The sequence below is a fragment of the Myotis brandtii genome, unplaced genomic scaffold (genome assembly GCF_000412655.1).
Source record: "Myotis brandtii unplaced genomic scaffold, ASM41265v1 scaffold704, whole genome shotgun sequence".
Classification (NCBI taxonomy): Eukaryota; Metazoa; Chordata; class Mammalia; order Chiroptera; family Vespertilionidae; genus Myotis; species Myotis brandtii.
Window position 1 is genome coordinate 1,198,846 of NW_005370762.1, and position 21,409 is coordinate 1,220,254.

A 21,409-nucleotide genomic window follows, 5' to 3' on the forward strand; every position below is an offset into this window, starting at 1 on the left:
GTGATTGTGGAAAGGAAGGGGAGTGATTTGGTAGGGCCCTAAAGAGAAGCCAGGAAGAAGAGGAAAAACAAAACCCCGTTAAAAAGAAAACAAATTGACTCAGGCATTTTCTGGCATTATCTTCAGTCTAGACTTGGAGATAGAAGCCCAGGCCAGAAGTCTGGAAACGTCCATTTGCTTCTTGCTCTATAACTGACCTTCCTAATGACCTCAGTCATTCCAGCCACGTAACAAAACCAGCCACTCACTGCTCCGTTTAATCTTTTCCTCTGTCTTTACCATTCTTTCCTTCCCTCTGGAAGGAGGTACCCACAAATCCTCTGAGCGGTTTATGCAAATGGACGGATTTGTTTGCACACCCTTATCTCATTCATCTTTTACAGCCTAGGGAGACTGGCAGGCAGGCCAGGACGTATCCTCCCCACTTGGTAGTGTGGAACCAACGCTGGGACGGGCCATCCAGTCTCCCAGCTGTGGGTGGCAGAGCTGGACTGGATCCTGGGTCTCCTGACTCCTGCCACTTGCAGGAGGTCCAATCACTGAGAGGTCGGATTTCAAACCACATGGGTCTTTTCATCCCAAACCTTGCATTCTTGCTATTCTGTTTTGCTGAAATTCCCAATGCCTTGCTATATCTGTGGGGGAAGCCCTGAGCAGGTATAGGGAACTGAAGGTAGGAAAGGAAGAAGGCTCTTACTCGGTATACTTCAGTAAGGACTTGGTGTTTATTGAGTGTTCAGTTTCCTCTTCAAAAAGGAAATAAGCAGTGAGGGTTGGATGTCTTTAATTAGACTATTGTTAAGCTCTTGCCTATACTTAACACTTCATACTTGGCAAAGTATGTGTGTGTTTTCTAAATTCACATACCATGTGTCACCCACTTAAAGTATACAAGTCAATGTGTTTTAGTATATTCACAGGGTTGTGCAGCCACTACTACCATCTAATTTGGGAACATTATTATCACCCCAAAAAGAGATCTCACACTCATTAGCAATCACTTCCCACTCCCATCCTTACCCCAGCCCTAGGCAATCATTCATCTGGTTTTCTGACTATATTTACCAATTCTGGACATTTTATATAAATGAAATCTAGCTTCTTTTTACTTAGCATAATGTTTGCAAGGTTCATACATGTTATAACATGTATTCAGACTTTGTTCCTTTTACTGGTATATAATATTCCATTGTATAAATACGCCACATTTTGTTTATTTATTGATCAGTCTGTAGGCATTTGGATTGTTTCTACTTCTGGATGTTATTATGAATAATGCTGTTGGGAACATTCATGTACAAGTTCTTGTGAGGACATATGTGTTCATTCTCCTGGGTATATACCCATGAGTGGAATTGCTAGGTCATATGGTAGCTCTATGTTTAACTTTTTGAGGAGCTGTCAAACTGTGGGTCTGTGTTTATAAATTTACTGAGATTTGTTTCCCATGAAATTCACCCACTTAAAGTACCCTGTTCGGTGGTTTAGTATATTCACATGTTTGTGCAACCAACATAATCAAATTTTAGAAAATGCTCATCACCCTAAGAAGAAACATATACAGACAGTCCTCGGGTCACATCGGACTCGACTTACGTCGTTTTGTGGTTACATTGCCATCTCCCATTTATTTATTAAAAAAAAAAAAGTTCCGTCATTTCGACATATATACATATGTGCTTTATGTTTTTTATTATTTATTTACCACAAAAAAAGGTCAGGAATTGTTATCTTTCTTTTAAATTTTTTTTACTGTTTCACTTCATTACTGCTGTGTATGTGCTCCATGTGAGTGACATAGGTGCTTATGTAGGTGGGTTCTGACTTAGAGCGAAAATCATGTTATGTTGCGCTGTAGGAACAGATCTCCTACTTAACCTAAGGACCTACTGTACTCATAGCAATCACTATCCATTCCCACCCCCAGGCAACCAATAGCCTACTTTCTATCTTTATAGATTTGCCAATTTAAGACATTTCACGTAAATGAAACCCCACAACTGTAGTGTCATCACTGGTTTCTTTGACTTAGCATCGTGTTTCCAAGATCCATCCATGTTGCAGCAGGTGGCCGTATTCCATTCATTTCTGTGGCTGAACCATATTCCATTGTGTGGACATGTTGCATTTTTTTTTTGTCCAGTCTCTGCCTCCGTCATTACATCAAGATCCGTCCATGTTGCAGCAGGTAGCAGTTTTCCATTCATTTCTGTGGCTGAACCATATTCCGTTGTGTGGACATGTTGCATTTTTTTTTTTTGTCCAGTCTCTGCCTCCGTCATTACATGGCATCCACTCTGCGTGTACCTGTATCTTTGTTTTCTCTTCCTGCAAGGACACCAGACATTGGGTCAGGGATCACCCTAATCCAGTATGACCTCATCTTAACTAATTACATCTTGAAGACCCTATTTTCAAATGAGGTCACGTTCTAAGATTCCAGGTAGACAGGAGTTTGGGGGGGGGGGGGGGGACACTGGTCATCCCAGTACAGGCACCAAGGAATAATCACATGAATTCAGGTAGAGATCTTCTAAAGTTGCAACCAGAAGTGGAATTTTGGCAAAGAGAGTCCCAAAACAGCTTAGAAGGAACTTTGATGGGGCTTCAAACCCTTACGGAACCCATGGTTTCAGAGACACGGCTTCACGCTGGTAGGATAGAATTCCAGGTGCCTGTGGGCCCAGCTCCGCTTCAACTTATTAACAGACTTAAAATTCTTCTCTAATCTTGACCACAAGAAACAAGCATATTTGGATTTTTGTGCCAGAGAAAATCCTTTTATTTAATCAACAGATATATATATTTTGAAGACTCACTATGTGCTGGGTTACACACACACACACACACACACACACACCTCCTAGGCACCAGGGATACAGAAGTGACTAGAACATGTTCTGAGTACTTACAACATGCAGAATAGTCTAGACCCTGAATGCATTTCATCCTTATAAACACCCTATGTCCATGTGAATAAGGAAACCAAGAGTCAGAGAGCTGAAGGGACTTCTCTGGGTCTGCAGGTAAACAGACTGGGTCACAGATTTGCTTCTGCAGCCTGAGCTGGAGGCAGAGGGCCCCGGAGGGGAGGACAAGTCACTCCTCCCTTACACAGACCCACAGCCATGCATTCAATGAAGGATGTGTGGGGGGTAACAAGGCAGGATAAGTAGGTTGTGACCAAATGGCCTTGCTTGTCCTGCTGGGGAACCTGGACAGTGAGGAGCCAATGGGTGTGACTGAGGGAGTATGACTTCCTATCCCATGTACTTTGTTTCGTTCATCCACACACATTATGGAGAAGTGGGTGCTGGAAATGAGGTGTGGTAAAAGCATAGACTCTCGGCCCTTCCTGGGCTTACAGCCTAATCTACAGAGTGATGACAGAGGGTTGCTGTTTTCCTGAAATTGTCTTTAAAATACAAGGAAGCACTGGTGAGAAACAAGGTTGAAGAGGTAAACAGGAAACCAGTTCGATTGAAGAGATAAACAAAATCACCACATCGAATTTTAGAAAATAGTCATCACTCCAAAAAGAAAAGAGAGCGAGCTTTGGAAGTCATCTTGAGGATAACAGGGGTCCCCTGAAGGGTTTTAAGGGCAGAAACTGAGATGACACCGTGTTGAGGAACAGGGAGGACTCACAGGTCAGGGCTAGGTTTCTGGCTGGGAGAACTGATTGGGTGGCGACGTTGGTGTACTTCACTGAGAGGGAGAACACGGGCGAGGTTGGGAGTTCAGTTTAGGTTGTTGAGCTTGACCGCTTGTGGGACATCTGAGTGGAGGTGCATAAGAGAGAGAGCGACATGTGACAGGAGAGAGATCTGGGCTAGGGATCAGGACTGCAGGATTTTCATCACACAGGTGGTAACTGAAGCTGCAAGAGGGGACAGGATACCCCAAGGGTTCTCCTAAATGAGAGTGAAGCTATGGCAGGGTCTGGAAGAATCCTGAAGGAGAGGAGGTTCATTGAAGAGGGGGACAGTGGGAGGAGGAGCCCAAAAAGACCACGGCGACTGTAGGATTGCAACAGAGGTCTCTTTACCTTCCCTGTGTCCTGTCAAGCAGCTGCTTGTGTTCATCCTGGTGCCATGGCTTCTGGTCCTCTTGCCTGAGCCCTCTCTCCTCTGCCATTAGAGAGTTCATCCTGCAAATGGAATGGAGTACTGAAGCCAGTGAGTCTGTGAACACATGTCCAGTTCACTACAAGGCCTGTAGTGGGATTTCACTTTGAAGGTCAGTTCAGCTGTCGCTGGAACTGTTTCTCCCCAGGGCCCATGGCTTTTTCTGCTGTGCACGGGCAGAGGCTGTCCTGCCCAGTGTCAGGGACCATTGGAGGGTTTTAGCTGCAGAGCTGTATGAGCTGGTGAGCCTGCCTAGGGCCTTGCAGAGGGCGCCAACTGAGGTAGGTCAGATAACAGGGAGTGGAAGCAGAACTATGTCCCCTCTGAAGTGATTTGAATGGACCCTAGAAAGCCACTATCACCACCACTAAACTACTGTCCCCTACTAGCCTTCACATTGCCAGAAATTACATCTTTAAACCTTTAAACCTTTATTTCTTTTGCACAAGGCGTTCCACTGTTAGGGAACTATTATATGCTGAGTGAATATGTTTGCCTCTTCTGCAAACACAGACGGAACTTTCTATGTGCCTGCCTTTATTAGGTAAATGCAGAGGCTGTAAAGACATCAATCACTGTTCTTAGAAACCCGTGGGCTAGGCACGGAAGCACGGTGACAGTGGACATAAGAGGCGAGGGCCAAGTGCTCTTGGCTCCCAGAACAACGGCCAAGTCCAGGAAGGTTTCAGAGAGAATGTGATATCCATGCCGGGTCTGCTGTCGGCTTGTGAGTGCCAGAGAGTGGGACTGAGATCCAGGTGGAAGGGACGCATCAGCGGAAACAGAGAAGCATGAAAGGGGCTGGGGTGTTCAGGGGCCGATGAAGCTTCCACCTGCCTTGCATAGGCGAGGAGAAAAGCAGGAAATAGGTCAGACTGTGAACAGCCTTATATGCTAAGAATCTGAACCAAGCTTACAGAGCCAGCCAAATAAATCATGCCCTTGGCTTGGGGTGTAGCTCTAAGCTCGTAACTGCCTTTAATACCTCGCTTCCTTCCTAGTACCACAGGTGAGAGTTCAAGAGTTAAGAGAAAAGACCAATGGACAGAGTGGTAGGTGCAAGAGGTGAGCAATGGAAGACACTGCCCTCCTCAGAGGACTTGGAAGGCAGGCAGGAGGCACCGGGGCCCATGTGGAGGGACAGCTCCAAATACATGTGTGCCTTTACCATTAATACAGTAAGGCTCAGCCCAGGGTCTCAGTGGATGAGTCCTCAAGAAGCAAAGCCTCATTTCACAAAGCAGCCTTAGCTCTGAGGGGGTGGTGACAGCAGAACCACCAAAGAGAAGGAAGGCAGTGGTACCTCCTGCCCAGGGGCTGGCCTTGCTCCAGAGTCCCGCCCCTGGGCCACGGAAGCCACACCTCCTGAAAGTGAGGCAGATCAGGGCATCTCCTTCTCCACCATGTGGCCAGCCCCAGCTTCCTCTCTGGGAGGGAGGCAGCACTGCAGCTGGATCATCCCTCTGCACTGGATATTCTTGCTCAGACAACCCACTCTGGGATAAGGACAACTTTCTTTCCTTTTTCATTCACAGAATCCTTTCTCCTTTTCACAGATTCACTGAGAAACATTTCCTCAGCCAGTCACGGCGCCCGCTCCTCTCCAGCCGAGCTCAGCAGCTCCAATCAGCACCTTCTCCGAGAACGAAAATCCTCAGCCCCATCCCACTCCAGCCAGCCGACCTTGTTCACCTTCGAGCCCCCCATGTCCAACCACATGCAGCCCACCTTGTCCACCAGTGCACCCCAAGAGTATCTCTACCTGCACCAGTGCCTAAGCCGGAGAGTGGAGAACACCAGGTAGGAGATGCGGCCACTGGGCCCAGCACTTTTTCGTCTCTGTGCTTTCATTTTAAACACAAGGGGGTACAGTATTTTATCTTTTCAGGTGATAAAATATGTACTTATAGGACAAAACATTTTTTCACTTAGGCAACAGTCACATTTTATTGGTATCGTCTCTGTTGCTATACAGTGATAATTGGATTCCAGGGACACCTCCCATTGTTAAAAATCATGCTATAAAAACTTTTTATTTAATTTGGGGGGAAAAAGTCTTTTAGGGCTAGTGTTCCAGAATTGAAAAAGACAAGTTAGTTTACTTGTTGTCCTTAAGAAGATAGCCACAACGCCTTCACATTATTGAACAAATGCACATCTCACTGTTCTATATGGTCCCACTGTCCACCTGTGGCTAATTAAATTTTAATTTTAATTTAAACAATAAAATTTTAAATTCAGTTCCTCAGTTGCACTAGCAACATTTCAAGTGCTCAGTAGCCCCATGTGGCTAGTGGCTGCCATACTGGGTAATACAGATATGAAACTTCATCATCACAGCCAACTCTACAGCAAGGACTCCCTGATCTAGAATAATGGTTTTGTTTTTCTGCCACCACCAGCTCTCTCACAGGTGCAGAGCCTGTGCTTACATATGTTTATTGCCTTTTATTTCTACTGTTAGGATAAACAAAAGCACAGAGCTTAGTCAGAGCTATTTGCCAATCACTACCATGGCTGGAAGATTATAAATCATGTTCCTTAATTAATTTATTTATAGCTATCTAATTTGTGTTATGAAAATTAAGGCAATTAAAGGACTGGGTGTTTTAGTATTTCACTTCACAGAAGGTTTTCATGCATAACCTCACTCGATCCAGTCGAACACACTGAGAGAGAGCCAGTATGATCATTTATCTCCCTTTCATAGATGAAGACATGGAGGATGCTTACGACTAGTAAATGACAGAAGTGGGACTAGAACCCAGGTCTTCTCATGTCTGGCCCTGTAATATTTTCTCCATTCTGTGCTACCTTGGTTCTGGTTTTCTGAGTCATTTGCCATCACCCAGCAGAAGCTCCCAAAACTCAGACGTAGCGATGCCTCAAATACCCATTTGTGAACTTTCATGAGTTGAGCCTCCATCAACTTAGACCTGAAGAGCTGTGTTCTACAAAGGTAGAATGAATTAACCAGGGTCACTGAATTCGTTCATGGCAGAACCATGACAGCTGTTGATTGCTCCTGAACCACAGCTCAGGTGCAGGCAGTGGCTGCGATGAAAAGCAGATTACAGATATGGCTTCAAATTTAGGCTCTGCCACTGTCCTTGTGATCTTGAGCCACTTGGTTAACCTTCTTGACCTTCAATTTCCTTGTCTGCTGAATGGAAATAACCAATGCAAAGGCTCCCTAATGAGCGTAAAATGACAAGTAGTGGATGCTCAGTCCATGTCACCTGTTGTTCTCCTGTGCCTCATCCCCTCCTACTACATGGCTGATTTCCTGAGAGTAGAGGATGTGCAAAAGTTCTTACAGCCATAGTTCCAGTGAAGGACAAAGTGCTTTATTTTAATGCCTCTCGGACTTTAATGCGCATATGAAATACTCAGGGATCTTGTAGAAATGCTGGTTCTGACTGAGGAGGCCTGTGGTGGGTCCTGAAATCCTGCCTTTCTGTTAAACTTCATATGATGCCATTTAGATTGTCTGCAGTTCACACTTTAAGTCATGGGTAGCGAACATCTGGCCTGTGGGCCGTAAGAGGCCTAAGAAATCATTTGGTCTGGTCTTGCCAAGGCATTAGGGGTAAGTTAATTAAATGTTTGACCAGATATAACGGGCTAATTTTTGAGTTGATAATTTTGTATGGCCCGGGAATGATGTTATAAATTATCCAAATGGTCCTTGGCAGAAAAAATGGTTCTCCACCCCTGCTTTGACCTTATACAATATTAGAAGCTACAACGACCTCCAGTCCCATGATATTGCTACAGCAAGAGAACAAATACATATATGTCTCTGCTTGAATTAGCACTTGGGGCCCACTCCCTGCAAAACCTCTGGAAATTCATCTCTCCTCTGAATTACCGTAGCAAGTTTTGATGATCTCCCTCACAGCACTTGGAACTCTCTGCCTCATATTATGGATACTAATATGTTACTGTTCTTTGAAGATCCAGGGCACCAGTAGGTACATAGTTAGTATTTGGACAGACCCGTGTTGTAGAGCAAACACAGTAAAGGTGATAGAACATATCTGCAGCTGGGGAAGCGCCTTTGCTGTGGGGCCCTGACCACTGTGCTGTTCTCTGTGTCTTTGTTTTCACTTGTGTGGGTGTTGGAGCAAGAGGGTGATGAGCAGAACCTCAGGGAGATTTTTGGAAAAAATGAGTTCAGACTTTTTTTTTGCAGAATTCCAATGGGGGGTGGAAAGGAAGCGTTCTTCAGTCTAGAAAGACTATATAGTTTCTGGTAGTAGTGGAGTAGCTTGCATGATACTAAACATACTGCAACAGTTATAAACTCTGGACAAAACACACAAAAACTGTTTGAAGGCCCTTAAGAGCAATCAAAAAGCAGGCAAAGACTGGAAAAGATTTGACTCTTGAAAGAAGGGACTCACACTGAGTGGGTCCAACTTCCATGGCTTTTCCTATGAAGGCAATTCCTATCACCCGAAATATGTAGTATACAATGAGAAATTGTTAGACACATGAAGAAACTGTAAAAGTTGACCCATAGTTGAGAGAACTCAGTTCATAGAAACAAACCAAAGTAAACCCAAATTTTGGAGTTAGAATACAAAGACTTTCAGTGATGATATTTATTGCTTTAATATATGGAGGGGGGCTGATAATGAGTGAAGAGATTGTTAAATTTAGGAGAGAGAGAGAAACTCTGAAAAAGAACTTAGGAGTTCTAGTTCTAAGTGTGGGACATTCCCAAACCAGCATAGCAGAGACTTTGTACACAAATCTGAGATTTGCACTACCACACAGAAGAGTCAAAATTTATAGTCTGAACCTAACCAAGTTGATTGCCTGCAAAAACAAAATCATCAACATTCTCCAGAGAATTATACCAGAACCCTAGGCAACATAAGAGACTAGGCAACATAAGATCACAACATTCAGGATTTAGTCCAAAATTTCTCAGCATACAGAGAATCATCAAAATGTAACATGTCTTGCCCAGCCAGAGTGGCTCAGTGGTTGTGTCGACCTATGACCCGGGAGATCACAGTTCAATTCCCCGTCAAGGCACATGCCGGGGGTTGCGGGCTCGATCCCCATTAGGAAGCATGTAGGGGCAACCAATCGATGATTCTCTTTCATCATTGATGTGTCTATCTCTCTCTCCCTTTCCCATCCTCTCTGAAATCAATAAAAATATATTTTTACTAAAAAAATTAAAAGAACCCTTACTTCATATCACACTACTCAAAAGTTAACTCAAATGTATCAGAGACCTAAAAGTGAAGTCTAATACTATGAAACTTCTAGAAGAAACATCTCTGTGATCTTTGCTGGGGTAAGCAAAGAATTTTATATAGGATACAAAAAGCAGGAATCATAAAAGAGAAATTTGATAAAATCGTTTTTGGGGGATGTTGTTATTGTTTTTAATCCTCACCCAAGGATAGTTTTCCTCCATTGATTTTTAGAGAGTGGAAGGGAGGGAGGATGTGTGTGTGAGAGACAGACATGTATTGGTCGCCTCCTGCACACACCCTGACCTGGGCCAGGGAACCAGGGCCAGAAACAAACCTGCAACCCAGGTATGTACCCTTGACGAGGAATCAAACCCGAGACCCCTTGGTGTGCCGGCCAGTGCTCTACCACTGAGCCACATCGGTCAGGGAGATAAAGTTTTTTACTTTATTTTTATTGTTGACACTATTACATGTCCCCATTTTCCCCTCTTTGCCCACCTCCACCCAGCCCTTGTTCCCCCTTCCTTCTGGCTATCACCTCACTGTTGTCTATGTATATGGCTTATGCATATATGTTCTCTGGCTAATCCCTTCCCCTTCTTTCATCCAGTCCCTTCTGCCCCATCCCCTCTGACAGATATCTGTCACTCTGTTCCTTGTATGATAAAGTAGTTTTTATCAAAATCCAAATGTTTGCTCTTCAAAAGAGCCCCATAAGAAAACGAAATGGCAACTAATAAAACGTGAGAAAATATTCAAAGCACATATGTCTGACAAAGAATTTATTTCTAGAATATATTTTAAAAATGATTACAACTCAATAGAAGACAACCCAATTTTTTTAAGTGGGCAAAAGATTCGAACAGACATTTCACACAAAAAGATACAGGAATGGGCAATAAATACATGGGAAAATGCTGAATCACCAAGAAAATGCAAATTAAAACCTCAATGAGATTTGCTGCATCTCCACTGGAATGGCTAAAATAAAAAAGACTAGCAATGCCAAGTGCTGGCAAGAATGTGGGTGGGCTTTCATCCTGCACTGCCTCTGACATTCACACTGCACACTAGGTGGTCTGCAAAAGAGGAATAATGCTTTACAGTTGACAAAGCACTTTCACATTTGTTACCTCATTTGATCTCCAAAATAACCTGACAGGGTTCCTTTTGAGTAGGGATTGGACGAGAGAACCAGCTCATTCATTGCTGTCAAGCATAGACATAAATATGCCTGGTTGGATTGCTACAGTCAATCTGTACTTACGAGGCTAATAACACCAGTCTTCTGTCTATTCCTTTTTACATTTATGGGGGAATCTGCTATCCAGTTACAATAGATGAAGCGCATTAGAGATAAAGCCACGACTTAGTCATCATTACTTTTACTACACTACCAGCCCCGATTCTTCCTTCAAGTACTGAGTAATATGTATTAAGGTTAAAATGATTTAGTTTTCAAAACCCAGCTCTTCCACTAAACTAAGATAAGTAACTCCTCAGCATAGTAACCATTGCCAATGGAAGGAACTTTGAACTGAACCATCAAGACCAGTAGATCCCTTTTTGTCTGTGAAGACACATGAGTTCCATTGGATTTATTTTTGTTTGTCAGCCTTTGGGCCTCATTCCAGATTCGAGCCAGTCTCTGTCTTCTTATTTTAAGGAGGCTGTTAAACCTCACAGGAGGGATCCATTTGGGGTGGGTCAGATACAAGAGGATGGTCCAAATGACTTCTTAAGGTTGCTAGTGACACCAGTCATCAGAGAAATGCAAGTTAAAACCACAGTGAGATCTCATCTCACACCTGTCAGAATGGCTACCATTGAAAAATCAACAAACAACAAGTGTAGGCCAGGATGTGGAGAAAAGGAAACCCTTGTGCACTGTTGGTGGCAATGCAGACTGGTGTAGCCACTGTGGAAAACAGTATGGAGGTTCCTCACAAAATTACAAATAGAACTCCATATGACTCAGCAACCCCACTTCTGGGTTTTTATCCAAAGAAATCTAAAGCAGTGGTCACCAACCTTTTGGACTTCACGGACCACCAGTGGTCCACGGACCACTGGTTGGCAACCACTGCTCCGAAGGTTTCCTTAAACCAGAGGTCACCAACCTTTCAGACCTCAAGGACCACCATTTGGCGACCGCTGATCTAAAGCACTAATTCAAAAAGATATATGCACTCTTATGTTCACTGCAGCATTACTTACAATAGCCAACATATGGAAGTAAATTAAGTGTCCGTTGATAGCTGAATAAACAAGATGTGGTGGTACATATATACAATGGAATATTACTCAGCCATAAAAAAGGAATGAAATCTTACCATTTGTGACACATGGATGAACCTAGAGGGTATTATGCTAAGTGAAATAAGTCAGACAGATAAAGACAAATACTATATGATTTCACTTATATGTGCAACCTACAAAACAAACACACACAGTAAACAGACTCATAGACACAGAGAAAAAACTGATGATTGCCAGGAGGGAGGGGGTTGGATGGCTGAGTGAAAAGGTGAAGGGATTAAGAGGTACAAGTTGGTAGTTTCAAAATAGTCACGGCGGTGTAAAGTACAGCATAGAGAATATAGTCAGGAATACAATAATAACTATGTGTGGTGTCAGATGGGTACTAGATTTATCGGGGGATCATTTCATAAGTTACATAAATGTCTACTATGCTATACACCTGAAACTAATATTATATTGAATGTCAACTGTAACTGAAAAATTTTTTTAATTTAAAAAAATATATTGTCAGTGACAACTACAGAGCTCTAGATTGTGGTTAATCTACCTACAAGCATTCATATATTAGATTTCCTTAAATGGGAACATACCCATTAAAAATCAAACCAGGACCTTCATCGCTAAAGTACATGTAGTCTAATAAGGTGGAAAAGAGTGAAATCGTGGTGTAGTGTGGTACATACACTTATAGTGAAAGTGCAAAATGAAGCGGCTGGGAAACTGTCCCTAAAAGCCAAGGAAGAGGTTCGGGGTTGATACTAAGACCAAAGCACATGCAAGAAGTGGTGCACTCGCCCCGCCCACCCACAGCCTCAGGAGCCCTGGCCAGCAGGACTGGGAGGCAGGCACTGAGCAGCTGGCTTTCAGGAGTGTCTTCCCTCAAACTCCTCTCTGCCCCCTGGGAGCTCCCCGGTACACTTGTGTCCCAATATCTTCCCGCACCAACTCCGCCAATTACATTTCCCCATCTGGTATGTGAGGGTGGTACCTGTCTCTCAGAACTGTTAGGTTTAAAACCTACATCCCGTGTGATGTGTCTGGCCCAGCACCATGCTCAGCTTCCGAGGGATTTCAGCCACAGCCCTGGGAGAGAAGTCTGTCTCCACATCCCCTGCTTCCAGGTGTCCTTCCCAGGAAAGCAACGCAGCACGTCACGGCGACATGGGCCTCCGTAAAGGTTTACAAGGACGTAGTGAAGGCCCCCGGATTGCTGAGTGCTCAGAATTCCCCTCTCGATTCTTGACAAATCAGAGGGGCTTTGAGTAGGACCAGTTCTACTCCAACCTGGGTATGGAACTTTGGGCAAGTTTGTTCCCTTGTCCAGCTCCTCCATCTGATTCCTGAAGGAACACTGGGTCCCCCTCAGCATGAACCAGTATTATCGACCACATGCCAGGCACTGCGCCTGAGCACAGGGCAGGTCGTCTGCCTTCCAGGGCACAGGGTCTGAGGAAGTGGAGGGACGCAGTCCCAGCAGCTCTAGTACAAGGCAGCATGCGTGGGCTGACGGAAGCGTGGAGTGCCGTGGGAGCCGTGGAAGGGTGGTGGCGTGCACAGGAGGAATGGAGGGCCTGCAACCTCTGGGGACTGGAAGGGCTTCTTGTGCATATGGGAAGCATTCCAGCAAACGGTGAACAACGCAAGCCCAGGGTTGGAGCTTAGGCACCGGGACATGTTTACGGAGGAGTCGTAGTTCAGAGTTAGAGAGGAGGGTGCTGGGCGTGGGCACTGGGACCCCCTCCAGTGGTGCTGAAAGGGGAGGTGGGGTTGGATCTGCGGTTGCAGAGGCCTTAGGCTAAGCTCAGGGAAGGGGATGGCTGCACCAGCACTTCTTTATTCATTGGTTTTCTCCATTCAACTCTTCTCCATTCATTGCTGTTCATTCAACAAACATTCATTCCTTATTTACCATGTGACAAGCACTCATCAGTTGCTGAGAGGAAAAAATGAATGAGAGTTTCTTTCCTCGAGGAAATCATAGTCTGGTGGAGGAGACAAGTGACTGTGGTGGGTAACACAGATAACAATGGCTACCTGCTCAAGAACAGAGCTAAGCAGGTGACTGATGATGCTCCAAGGTAGAGGCTGGTGAGGAGCCTTTCGGGCTGAGTTTGAGGAAGGAAGGAGTAGGAGCTGGTCAGCTGGAAGTAAGAACTCTTCAGACAGCCAGCAGCACAACAAAGCCCAGAGGCACGGCTGCATGGGGCAGGCTGGGAACGCTGGACAGTCTGGCTCGAGTGGAAGCCTGAAGTGGGGGTTGGGGGTGGACCTGCGGGAAGAGATTGGAGAGATGCTTTGGAGTCGGAATGTGGCTTAGTCCTGAAGGCAGTGAGACAGTTTTGAAAAAGATTACACTGGGCGGTGAGGAAAGTAAATGTCAGTGGAATGAGAAGCCCTGGGCAGATGGTAAGGGGAGGCTTTTTCTAACCTTCTGCTAGAAAAATCAGGAGGCCTGAATTGGGTGGATTCAGTCGGACCTGTGGAGTTATTGAGTGAAAACGCATAATGTGGGTAACAGGCTTGTATGACTGGTTCTATTTCCAAAACAGGAGGGTCAGGAGGAAAATGATGAATTTGTTCTTGAGTATGTGTAAGGCTACTGCAGGACACCTGTCATGCTGACCCACCACAGCCCCACCTCCACCTTAAAATCCTCCCAGAGGTGGTGGGGGCCAATTCCCATCAGGCCTCCTGGCACACTGGCTCCAGGCGGAGCAGCCTGCAGTCCCTTGAACTTGCCAGGTTGTGTTCTACTTCCTGTGCCTCTAACTGAAACACCTTTTCCCTTCTCTTGCCTTTTGCCTGGCCAATTGCCAGACTCGCTCAAAGGTAACATCTTTGGAGCAGCGTCCCTTGGCATTGTGTACCACCCGCCGCCCCAGGGAGAGTTAGTATACATCCGTCCACAGCGTTTACTCGCCTGCGTGTGTCCCCTCCTCCACCCCTGCCCCCCTCACCCAGGGCAGGAGGCATCCCTGTATCCAGTATGCCTGGCCAGCCCAGACGGAAAGTAGGACATCAGTGCATGTTTGTTACATGAAGTAATGCAGATGGGAGCATCCAACAGGGAGTTGGACATTCCAAACATCAAAAGGAAAGGCACCACAGACAAATGCGAACCAGGTGACCCCTTCTGCCTGCCATTGGGCCGCCCCTCCTCTGCCCCAAGCACGCATCACCTCAAGGCTAAGTGGCCAGTGAACTAGGCCAGGGCTGGCGGCTTGGTTAGGTGTGTGGTTGGCGTAGAAAGGGAGAAAGAACACAGAGGCCAGCAGAGGAGGGCTGCTGAAGCTTGGGTGACTGAAATGGATGCAAGTTTACATGAGAGCCTGGCCGAGACACCTGTTTCCCTTCCTCATTCTAGGCCTCCGGGCCCTTTTCTCTGCCGCCATCTGGTGGCCACGTTTGTAAGTAACAAGCTCCTCATGAGCTGGAAGAGCTTGTATAAGGCAGGAGCTGCGTGGACTGTCCTCAGGGGTTATGACACCCTCGCCCCCCAGATTTAGCCTGCAAATTGTATATATACAACATCTGCCTTATTCCAGTGAGAAATTCCAAGAGCTTTTCATCTGATTCTTAGCAGCTTATAGCCCCCAACAGGGGTCAACTCCAACAGACAGATTCACTACTACAAAGGATTGTTCTAGAATAGTGACTGCTTTTTTACCCCCAACTGAAATCCATTGAAAAATCATAATGTAAGAGAGAGAAGACCAGACCTGGATCCCTACGTTCTTAGAACCTCATCCTCCAGTTTCCCGAGGCACCTACACAGAACACAAAGTCCAGCTCAGAAACCACGCTTATAGACCAGAGGCTTATGCTGCTTCAGGGCCAAATGGACCCTTTGAGACCCACTAGGTCATGCCTTGTGGAGGTCAAACCTTATAGAGGTCACACCTTGTGGAGATCACACCTTGGGGAGTCACACCTTGGGGAGGTCACACCTTGTGGAGTCACACCTTGAGGAGTCAAACCTTGGGGAGGAACTTAGTGAAGCTCACAGAACATATCAGTGGCCTATCTGGGACCTAACACATATCCCTGTACTCCTAGGTCTTTAAACTGCTTGGTTTTACCTTATTGCCCAAAAACCTAAATTAAAACACACACACACACACACACACACACACACACACACACACAAAACACAACTCTTTCTATCCTGAATATAGTTCCCAAACAGGAAACTATTTTCCAATAGATATTTTGGCTTCCTTACAAATGCCTGTCAACAAGCCATAATACACAGCGGAAAATAAATCTATATCTAACATCTGAATGACTCCTTATGACTTACATCAGCACCTGTAGGATAACTTATTTTACAATGGGAAGACAGGGACTTGGAGAAAATGAGTTGTTTGCTATTTTCTGACGACTTTAGGGTTCTTTTTTACTGTCTCTTCGTCTTTGTATTCAAATGTGTATATTTTGCCTTAAAACAGTGATCAAGTTAGCAGTATAACCGGCTTCTTGATGTGGGGTGTTGGTAAGACCAGCCCCCGCTACTCACAGCCATTTGGGGGTAGCGGGAAGAATAAAGGCTGACATTGATGGAACATCTGTATACTAGTCCAGTTTCTGAATAACCTTCAAAGTAGGTGTTTAATCACCATTGTTGAAGATGCATAAACTGAAGCTCTGGGAGAGAACGTGCCTTATCCAAGGTCACACAGCTAGTAAACTGAGCCAAAGCTCAGGCCGGCTGGCCTCCACAGCCTGTGTTTCTCCCGCACCAAGGAGCTGCACAGGGTTTGACCTCCCTGGGTGGGCAGTCCTGGCCTCCTCTAACCACCTGCCCCTTCCCTTCTTTCTCTCTTAGGAGTGCCAGCTTCTCTCAGGGCACCAGGGCCTCCTTCCTCATGAGGAGTGACACAGCTGTACAGAAACTTGCCCAGGGCAACGGACACTGTGTCAACGGGGTCAGCGGTCAAGTCCATGGCTTCTATAGCCTCCCCAAGCCGAGCCGGCACAACACAGAATTCAGAGACAGTGCCTACGACCTGCCCCGGAGCCTGGCCGCCCATGGCCACACCAAGGGCAGCCTCACAGGCTCCGAGACAGATAACGAGGACGTGTACGCCTTCAAGACACCCAGCAACGCCCTGTGCCGGGAGTTTGGGGACCTCCTGGTGGACAATATGGAGGTGCCGGCCACCCCCAACTCGGCCTACCAGATCCCTAGGACCTTCACCCTGGACAAGAACCACAATGCCATGGCAGTGGGCGCTCCTGGGGACTCGGCCATAGCTCCCCCACCCAGACCCCCCAAGCCAAGCCAGGCAGAAACACCTCGCTGGGGCAGCTCTCAGCAGAGACCCCCCATCGGAGAGAACAGCAGATCGGTCTCTGCCGCCACCATCCCCAGGCGCAACACCCTCCCGGCCATGGACAACAGCCGGCTTCACCGAGGTCAGTGCAAGCCCAGCTGAGGCCCAGGGGGAGGGGAGGTAGCATGGGGCTTCTCAGCAGTTTGCTAGTCTGTAGCCATGCGTGCCCAGGAGACATGAGGACCAGCCCGATCACTGACATGGTTTAGACATCATCCATCCAGCACTGGAAGCTGTTAGTGGACACCCACATGGTGAGAGTGTAGCAGACCTGCCCCAGAGAAACTGGTATTCTACAAGGGAGATAGAACAGTCTTGTTTAACCACATTACAGCATATTATGGGTTTTGGAAATCCAAATCATAGTATTTTATTCATTTATCAATCAAGCCAAAGATTGCAAAAATCAACTTAGAGGTCCAGTCCAAACTGGAGCCAAACCTACGTGGATGAGCAAATCTAATCTAATAAAAGAGAAACATGCAAATTGACTGTACCTTCGCTATGCCCCCAAGCGATGCCCACCAGCCAATCAGAGCGACTATATGCAAATCAGCCCAACCTAGATGGCGGCTGGCAGCCACGGAGCTGGAGCAAGCAGGAGGCTTAGTTGCCCCGGTGATGGAGGAAGCCAAGCTTCCCGCCTGCCCTGGCCCACTGTGGGCTCCGCTAAAGGCAACAAAGTTTCAATTGTAGAAGATAAATAAATCCCAGATACATGCTTCCAGCCAGCCTCCACTGGGAGCTTGGGTGGCTGGGGGCCGTGGCCAGCCTGAAAACGGCCCTCAGTCCCTCACCCAAGCTGACCAGGCACCCCAGTGGGGACCCCCACACTGAAGGTGCAGTGGCCAGCCTGCAAACAGCCATCAGCCCCTGACCCAGGCTGGCCAGGCACCCCAGGGGGAACCCCTACCCTGAAGGGGCTGTGGCCAGGCTGCAAACAGCCATCAGCCCCTCACCCAAGCTGGCTACTCCCTCAAGGGGTGAGGGTCCCTGCTGGGGGGCATGACCACCCTGCAAACAGCCCTCAGCCCCTGCCCCAGGCTGGCCAGGCACCCCCGCAGGGACCCCCACCCTGAAGGGGGGGTGGCCAGTCTGAAAACGGCCCTCAGCCCCTCACCCAGGCTGCCCAGGCACCCCAGCGGGACCCCATCCTGATCCGGGACACCCTACAGGGCAAACCAGCCAGCCCCCACCCATGCACCAGGCATATAATAAAAGGGTAATATGCAAATTGACCCTAACAGCAGAACGACTGGGAATCACTGGTCACTATGACACACACTGACCACCGGGGGCAGATGCTCAATGCAGGAGCTGCCCTCTGGGGGTCAGTGCGCTCCCACAGGGGTAGCTCTGCTCAGCCACAGACAGGCTGACGGCTGCCAGCACAGCAGTGAGGGCGGGAGCCTCTCCCACCTCCTCAGCAGCGCTAAGGATGTCTGACTGCAGCTTAGGTCTGGTCCCCGCTGGCAAGTGGACATCCCCCAAGGGCTCCTGGGCTGCCAGAGGGATGTCTGACTACCAGCTTAGGCCCGATCCCCCTGGGAGTGGGCCTAAGCCAGCAGGTGGACATCCCCCGAGGGGTCCCAGACTGCGAGAGGGCACAAGCCGGGCTGAGGGACACCCCCGAGTGCACAAATTTTTGTGTGCCGGGCCTCTAGTATTAAAATAAAATTAGATCTTCAGAACATTTCCTAAGTCCCCCTTGAATCTCTGTGTAAAGTCTGAACTTCTAACTTCGACTGTCACTCATTTTCCACATAGAGTACTCCAGCCCTGCACATAATCTCCTCTGTTCAGTGAAAAAGTCTAGCATATTCATGCCTTTCATTTGCATTTGCTTTGTAACTTGCAAAGCCTGTTTTATATCTGCTCTGTTGTTGAAGCCAGTAATACCCTGAGAATTTGATGGGACAGAGCCTCGTCTCCATTCCACGTGAGGCCTGAGGTAGTTGAGACACTTGTTCAGGGACAGAGATGGGCCTTGGACCTGGCCCTGACTCCTGGCTCAGCACTCTGCAGTCTTGCAGTGCATCACCTGTTTGATCAGTCACCCCGCCCTTTGGGACAGAGATGGCAGGGACACAGAGAACATGACCCTGCCCTTCAGAGAGCTCACACACAGGTGGGGAAGTAAAATCATGTGTGTACATCAGTCTGGTGTCAGTGGTGGCCAGTGAACGGCCCGGGCGGTAAGGGCTGTGGTTAGAGGAGAGGTGCATAAATGAGGGTGAAGTGGTTGGGGCTCCACGTAGATGCCAGCCCTGGAGCTGGGAGCCTGGGAGGAACTTCTGAGCTGCAGGGAGATGTGACAGGGTAATGCCTGATCCCAGGGCAGGGAGGAGTGGCTTCTGGAGTCTCAGCAACACGGGAAGGGTCTGGGGGAGGGTCTAGGGGAGTGTCCACACACAGGAAACCGTGTGCGCATCTGGTCTTCCTTCCTCTGCCACAGCTTCTTCCTGCGAGTCCTATGACCACCCTCAGCGAGGAGGAGAGAGTGCAGGCCGCTCTTCAGAGTCCATGAGTGACGGAGTCAGTTCTTTCCTGGTGAGTGGCCCCAGCCAGGCGTCCTCGGGCCGGCTCAGATGGGATAAGGTCACCCGAAGAGAGATAGCATCTCCCTCTTAGGGCCCTGTCTAGTTCTTGTCTCAGTTCAGAGCCCAGGGCTGAGTTTTGAGTTTTGTTTGGTTTTTTATCTTCACCTGAAAATATGTTTATTGATTTTCAAAGAAGGGAGAGGGAGAGGATGAGAAACGTCCATGTGAGAGGAAGATCGATCCATTGCCTCCCGTATGCGCCCTGATCAGGGATGGAACCCACAACCTTCTGGTATACAGGACGATGCTTGAACCAACTGAGCCACCCAGCCAGGGCTCCCTGGATTGAGGATCCTGCTGTAGAGGAAGTGTGTGTATTTAGGTACACTAGACCACAGGCTCACCAACCCTGTGGGTAAGCAGGAAGGTCTAAATGCAGAGGGCCCAGGCTCTGGGATGGCGGATCTCAGGTAGCATCCTCACCCAGCAGGTCTCCCCTGGGGGAGTGGCTGTGTGACTACAGGCATAATTATGGCTTGAATGTAGGATCCCAGGCCGCCCTCTGCAGTGGCTGACCACAGTTCTGCAAGGTGTCAGGCCCCAGCTGAGCAGACTGGGCCTGGCTTCAGGTGCCTGGAAAAAAATGGAAATTAGGTAACCAATGCAGAAGCAGCTTAATTCTACTTCTGGATGCACAGGGCAAGAATTGAAGGAAGGCTGTGGTCAGGGTTGCTGCATTGCACACTCTGGCAGCTCTGCCTGCCCCGTAGTCACCCTGAGAGCTGGCCTGAGTAGCGCAGCTGGCCCAGCCCTCACCTGCCAGGGCCAAGGCCTCTAATATGCCCCTGGCCCAGCGGAGGGCCTGACACACTGACTTCCCAATGGTGAGTCCACACTGACGTGGAGGGAGGTCCTGAACTAACCTATGCAGCCATGGCCTGTGCTGCCCTCTGCCTGGGGCAGATGGAAAGCCTCATGGGCCCAGCCACTAAGGAGATTTCATGCTAAACATTTATCAAAAATTACAAGGGCGCCCCAAGGGAGCCTGAGATCTAGAAGGTTCCCACAGGGGGACTTCCTGTTGCCCACTCTTTCTTTGATTTCCCAGGGTCTGCCTTATAGCTTCACGGCGCACCTCACTGGTCATGCCTTTTCCTCCCTGGTGCACAGGTCCTCACCCCTGTGGTTTCTTCTTGCCAGTGATGCTATATTTCTTTCACTCTCCTTCCTAGCCGGGGAAAACACTCATAGGCCGATCAGACAGCACCAATTCCGAAGACAACTACGTGCCCATGAATCCCGGCTCCTCCACTCTGCTGGCCTTGGAGCGAGCAGGTGACAACTCCCAGAGCGTGTACATCCCCATGAGCCCAGGACCCCATCTCTTTGACCCCCTCGGCTACCCTGCGACAGCCCTTTCTATGCATCGAGGCTCCAGCCGGGGGAGTGAGATCCAGCCACCCCCCGTCAACCGCAACCTCAAACCTAACCGCAAAGGTAAGTCCAATCTTTCCTGGTTCCGTCTCTGGACAACGGCCAGGGGCTGTTTGCATTCATTTAGCGATCAAGTGGGTCCTGCACTTTATAACACCCCAAAGTCTCACACACATGCTCTAACCCTGCAAATGCATCCCAGTGGTCTGGCACCTTAGGGACTGGTTGAGAGAGAAGCCTGGTGTCCAGAGCCGGGGGGGGGGCGGGGGGGCGCTCAGGACAGGCCACATTCAGGTTTCAGCTCCGCCACCTGCTGACGTGTGAGTAGAGACAAATCATTCTGTGTCTGAGCCTTGTTTCTTCATTTATGAAAAGGAGAATATAATACAGTGATGGCGAACCTTTTGAGCTCGGCATGTCAGCATTTTGAAAAACCCTAACTTAACTCTGGTGCCGTGTCACATATAGAAATTTTTTGATATTTGCAACCATAGTAA

At 47.8% G+C, this 21,409-nt stretch overlaps 1 protein-coding gene across 2 annotated transcripts in view; it reads left to right on the forward strand.

Moving 5' to 3' along the window:
• Positions 1 to 21,409, forward strand: part of GAB2 (GRB2-associated binding protein 2) — a 44,936-nt gene that overhangs the window by 16,246 nt on the left and 7,281 nt on the right. Inside the window, exons 2-5 of one of the 2 annotated variants that reach the window (XM_014529997.1) lie at positions 5,663 to 5,927; positions 16,431 to 17,020; positions 19,394 to 19,488; positions 20,711 to 20,975. In XM_014529997.1, the coding sequence (XP_014385483.1) occupies positions 5,663 to 5,927; positions 16,431 to 17,020; positions 19,394 to 19,488; positions 20,711 to 20,975 (1,215 nt within the window). The remainder of the gene's footprint in view (positions 1 to 5,662; positions 5,928 to 16,430; positions 17,021 to 19,393; positions 19,489 to 20,710; positions 20,976 to 21,409) is intronic. The other variant, XM_005882317.2, reaches the window with a different exon arrangement.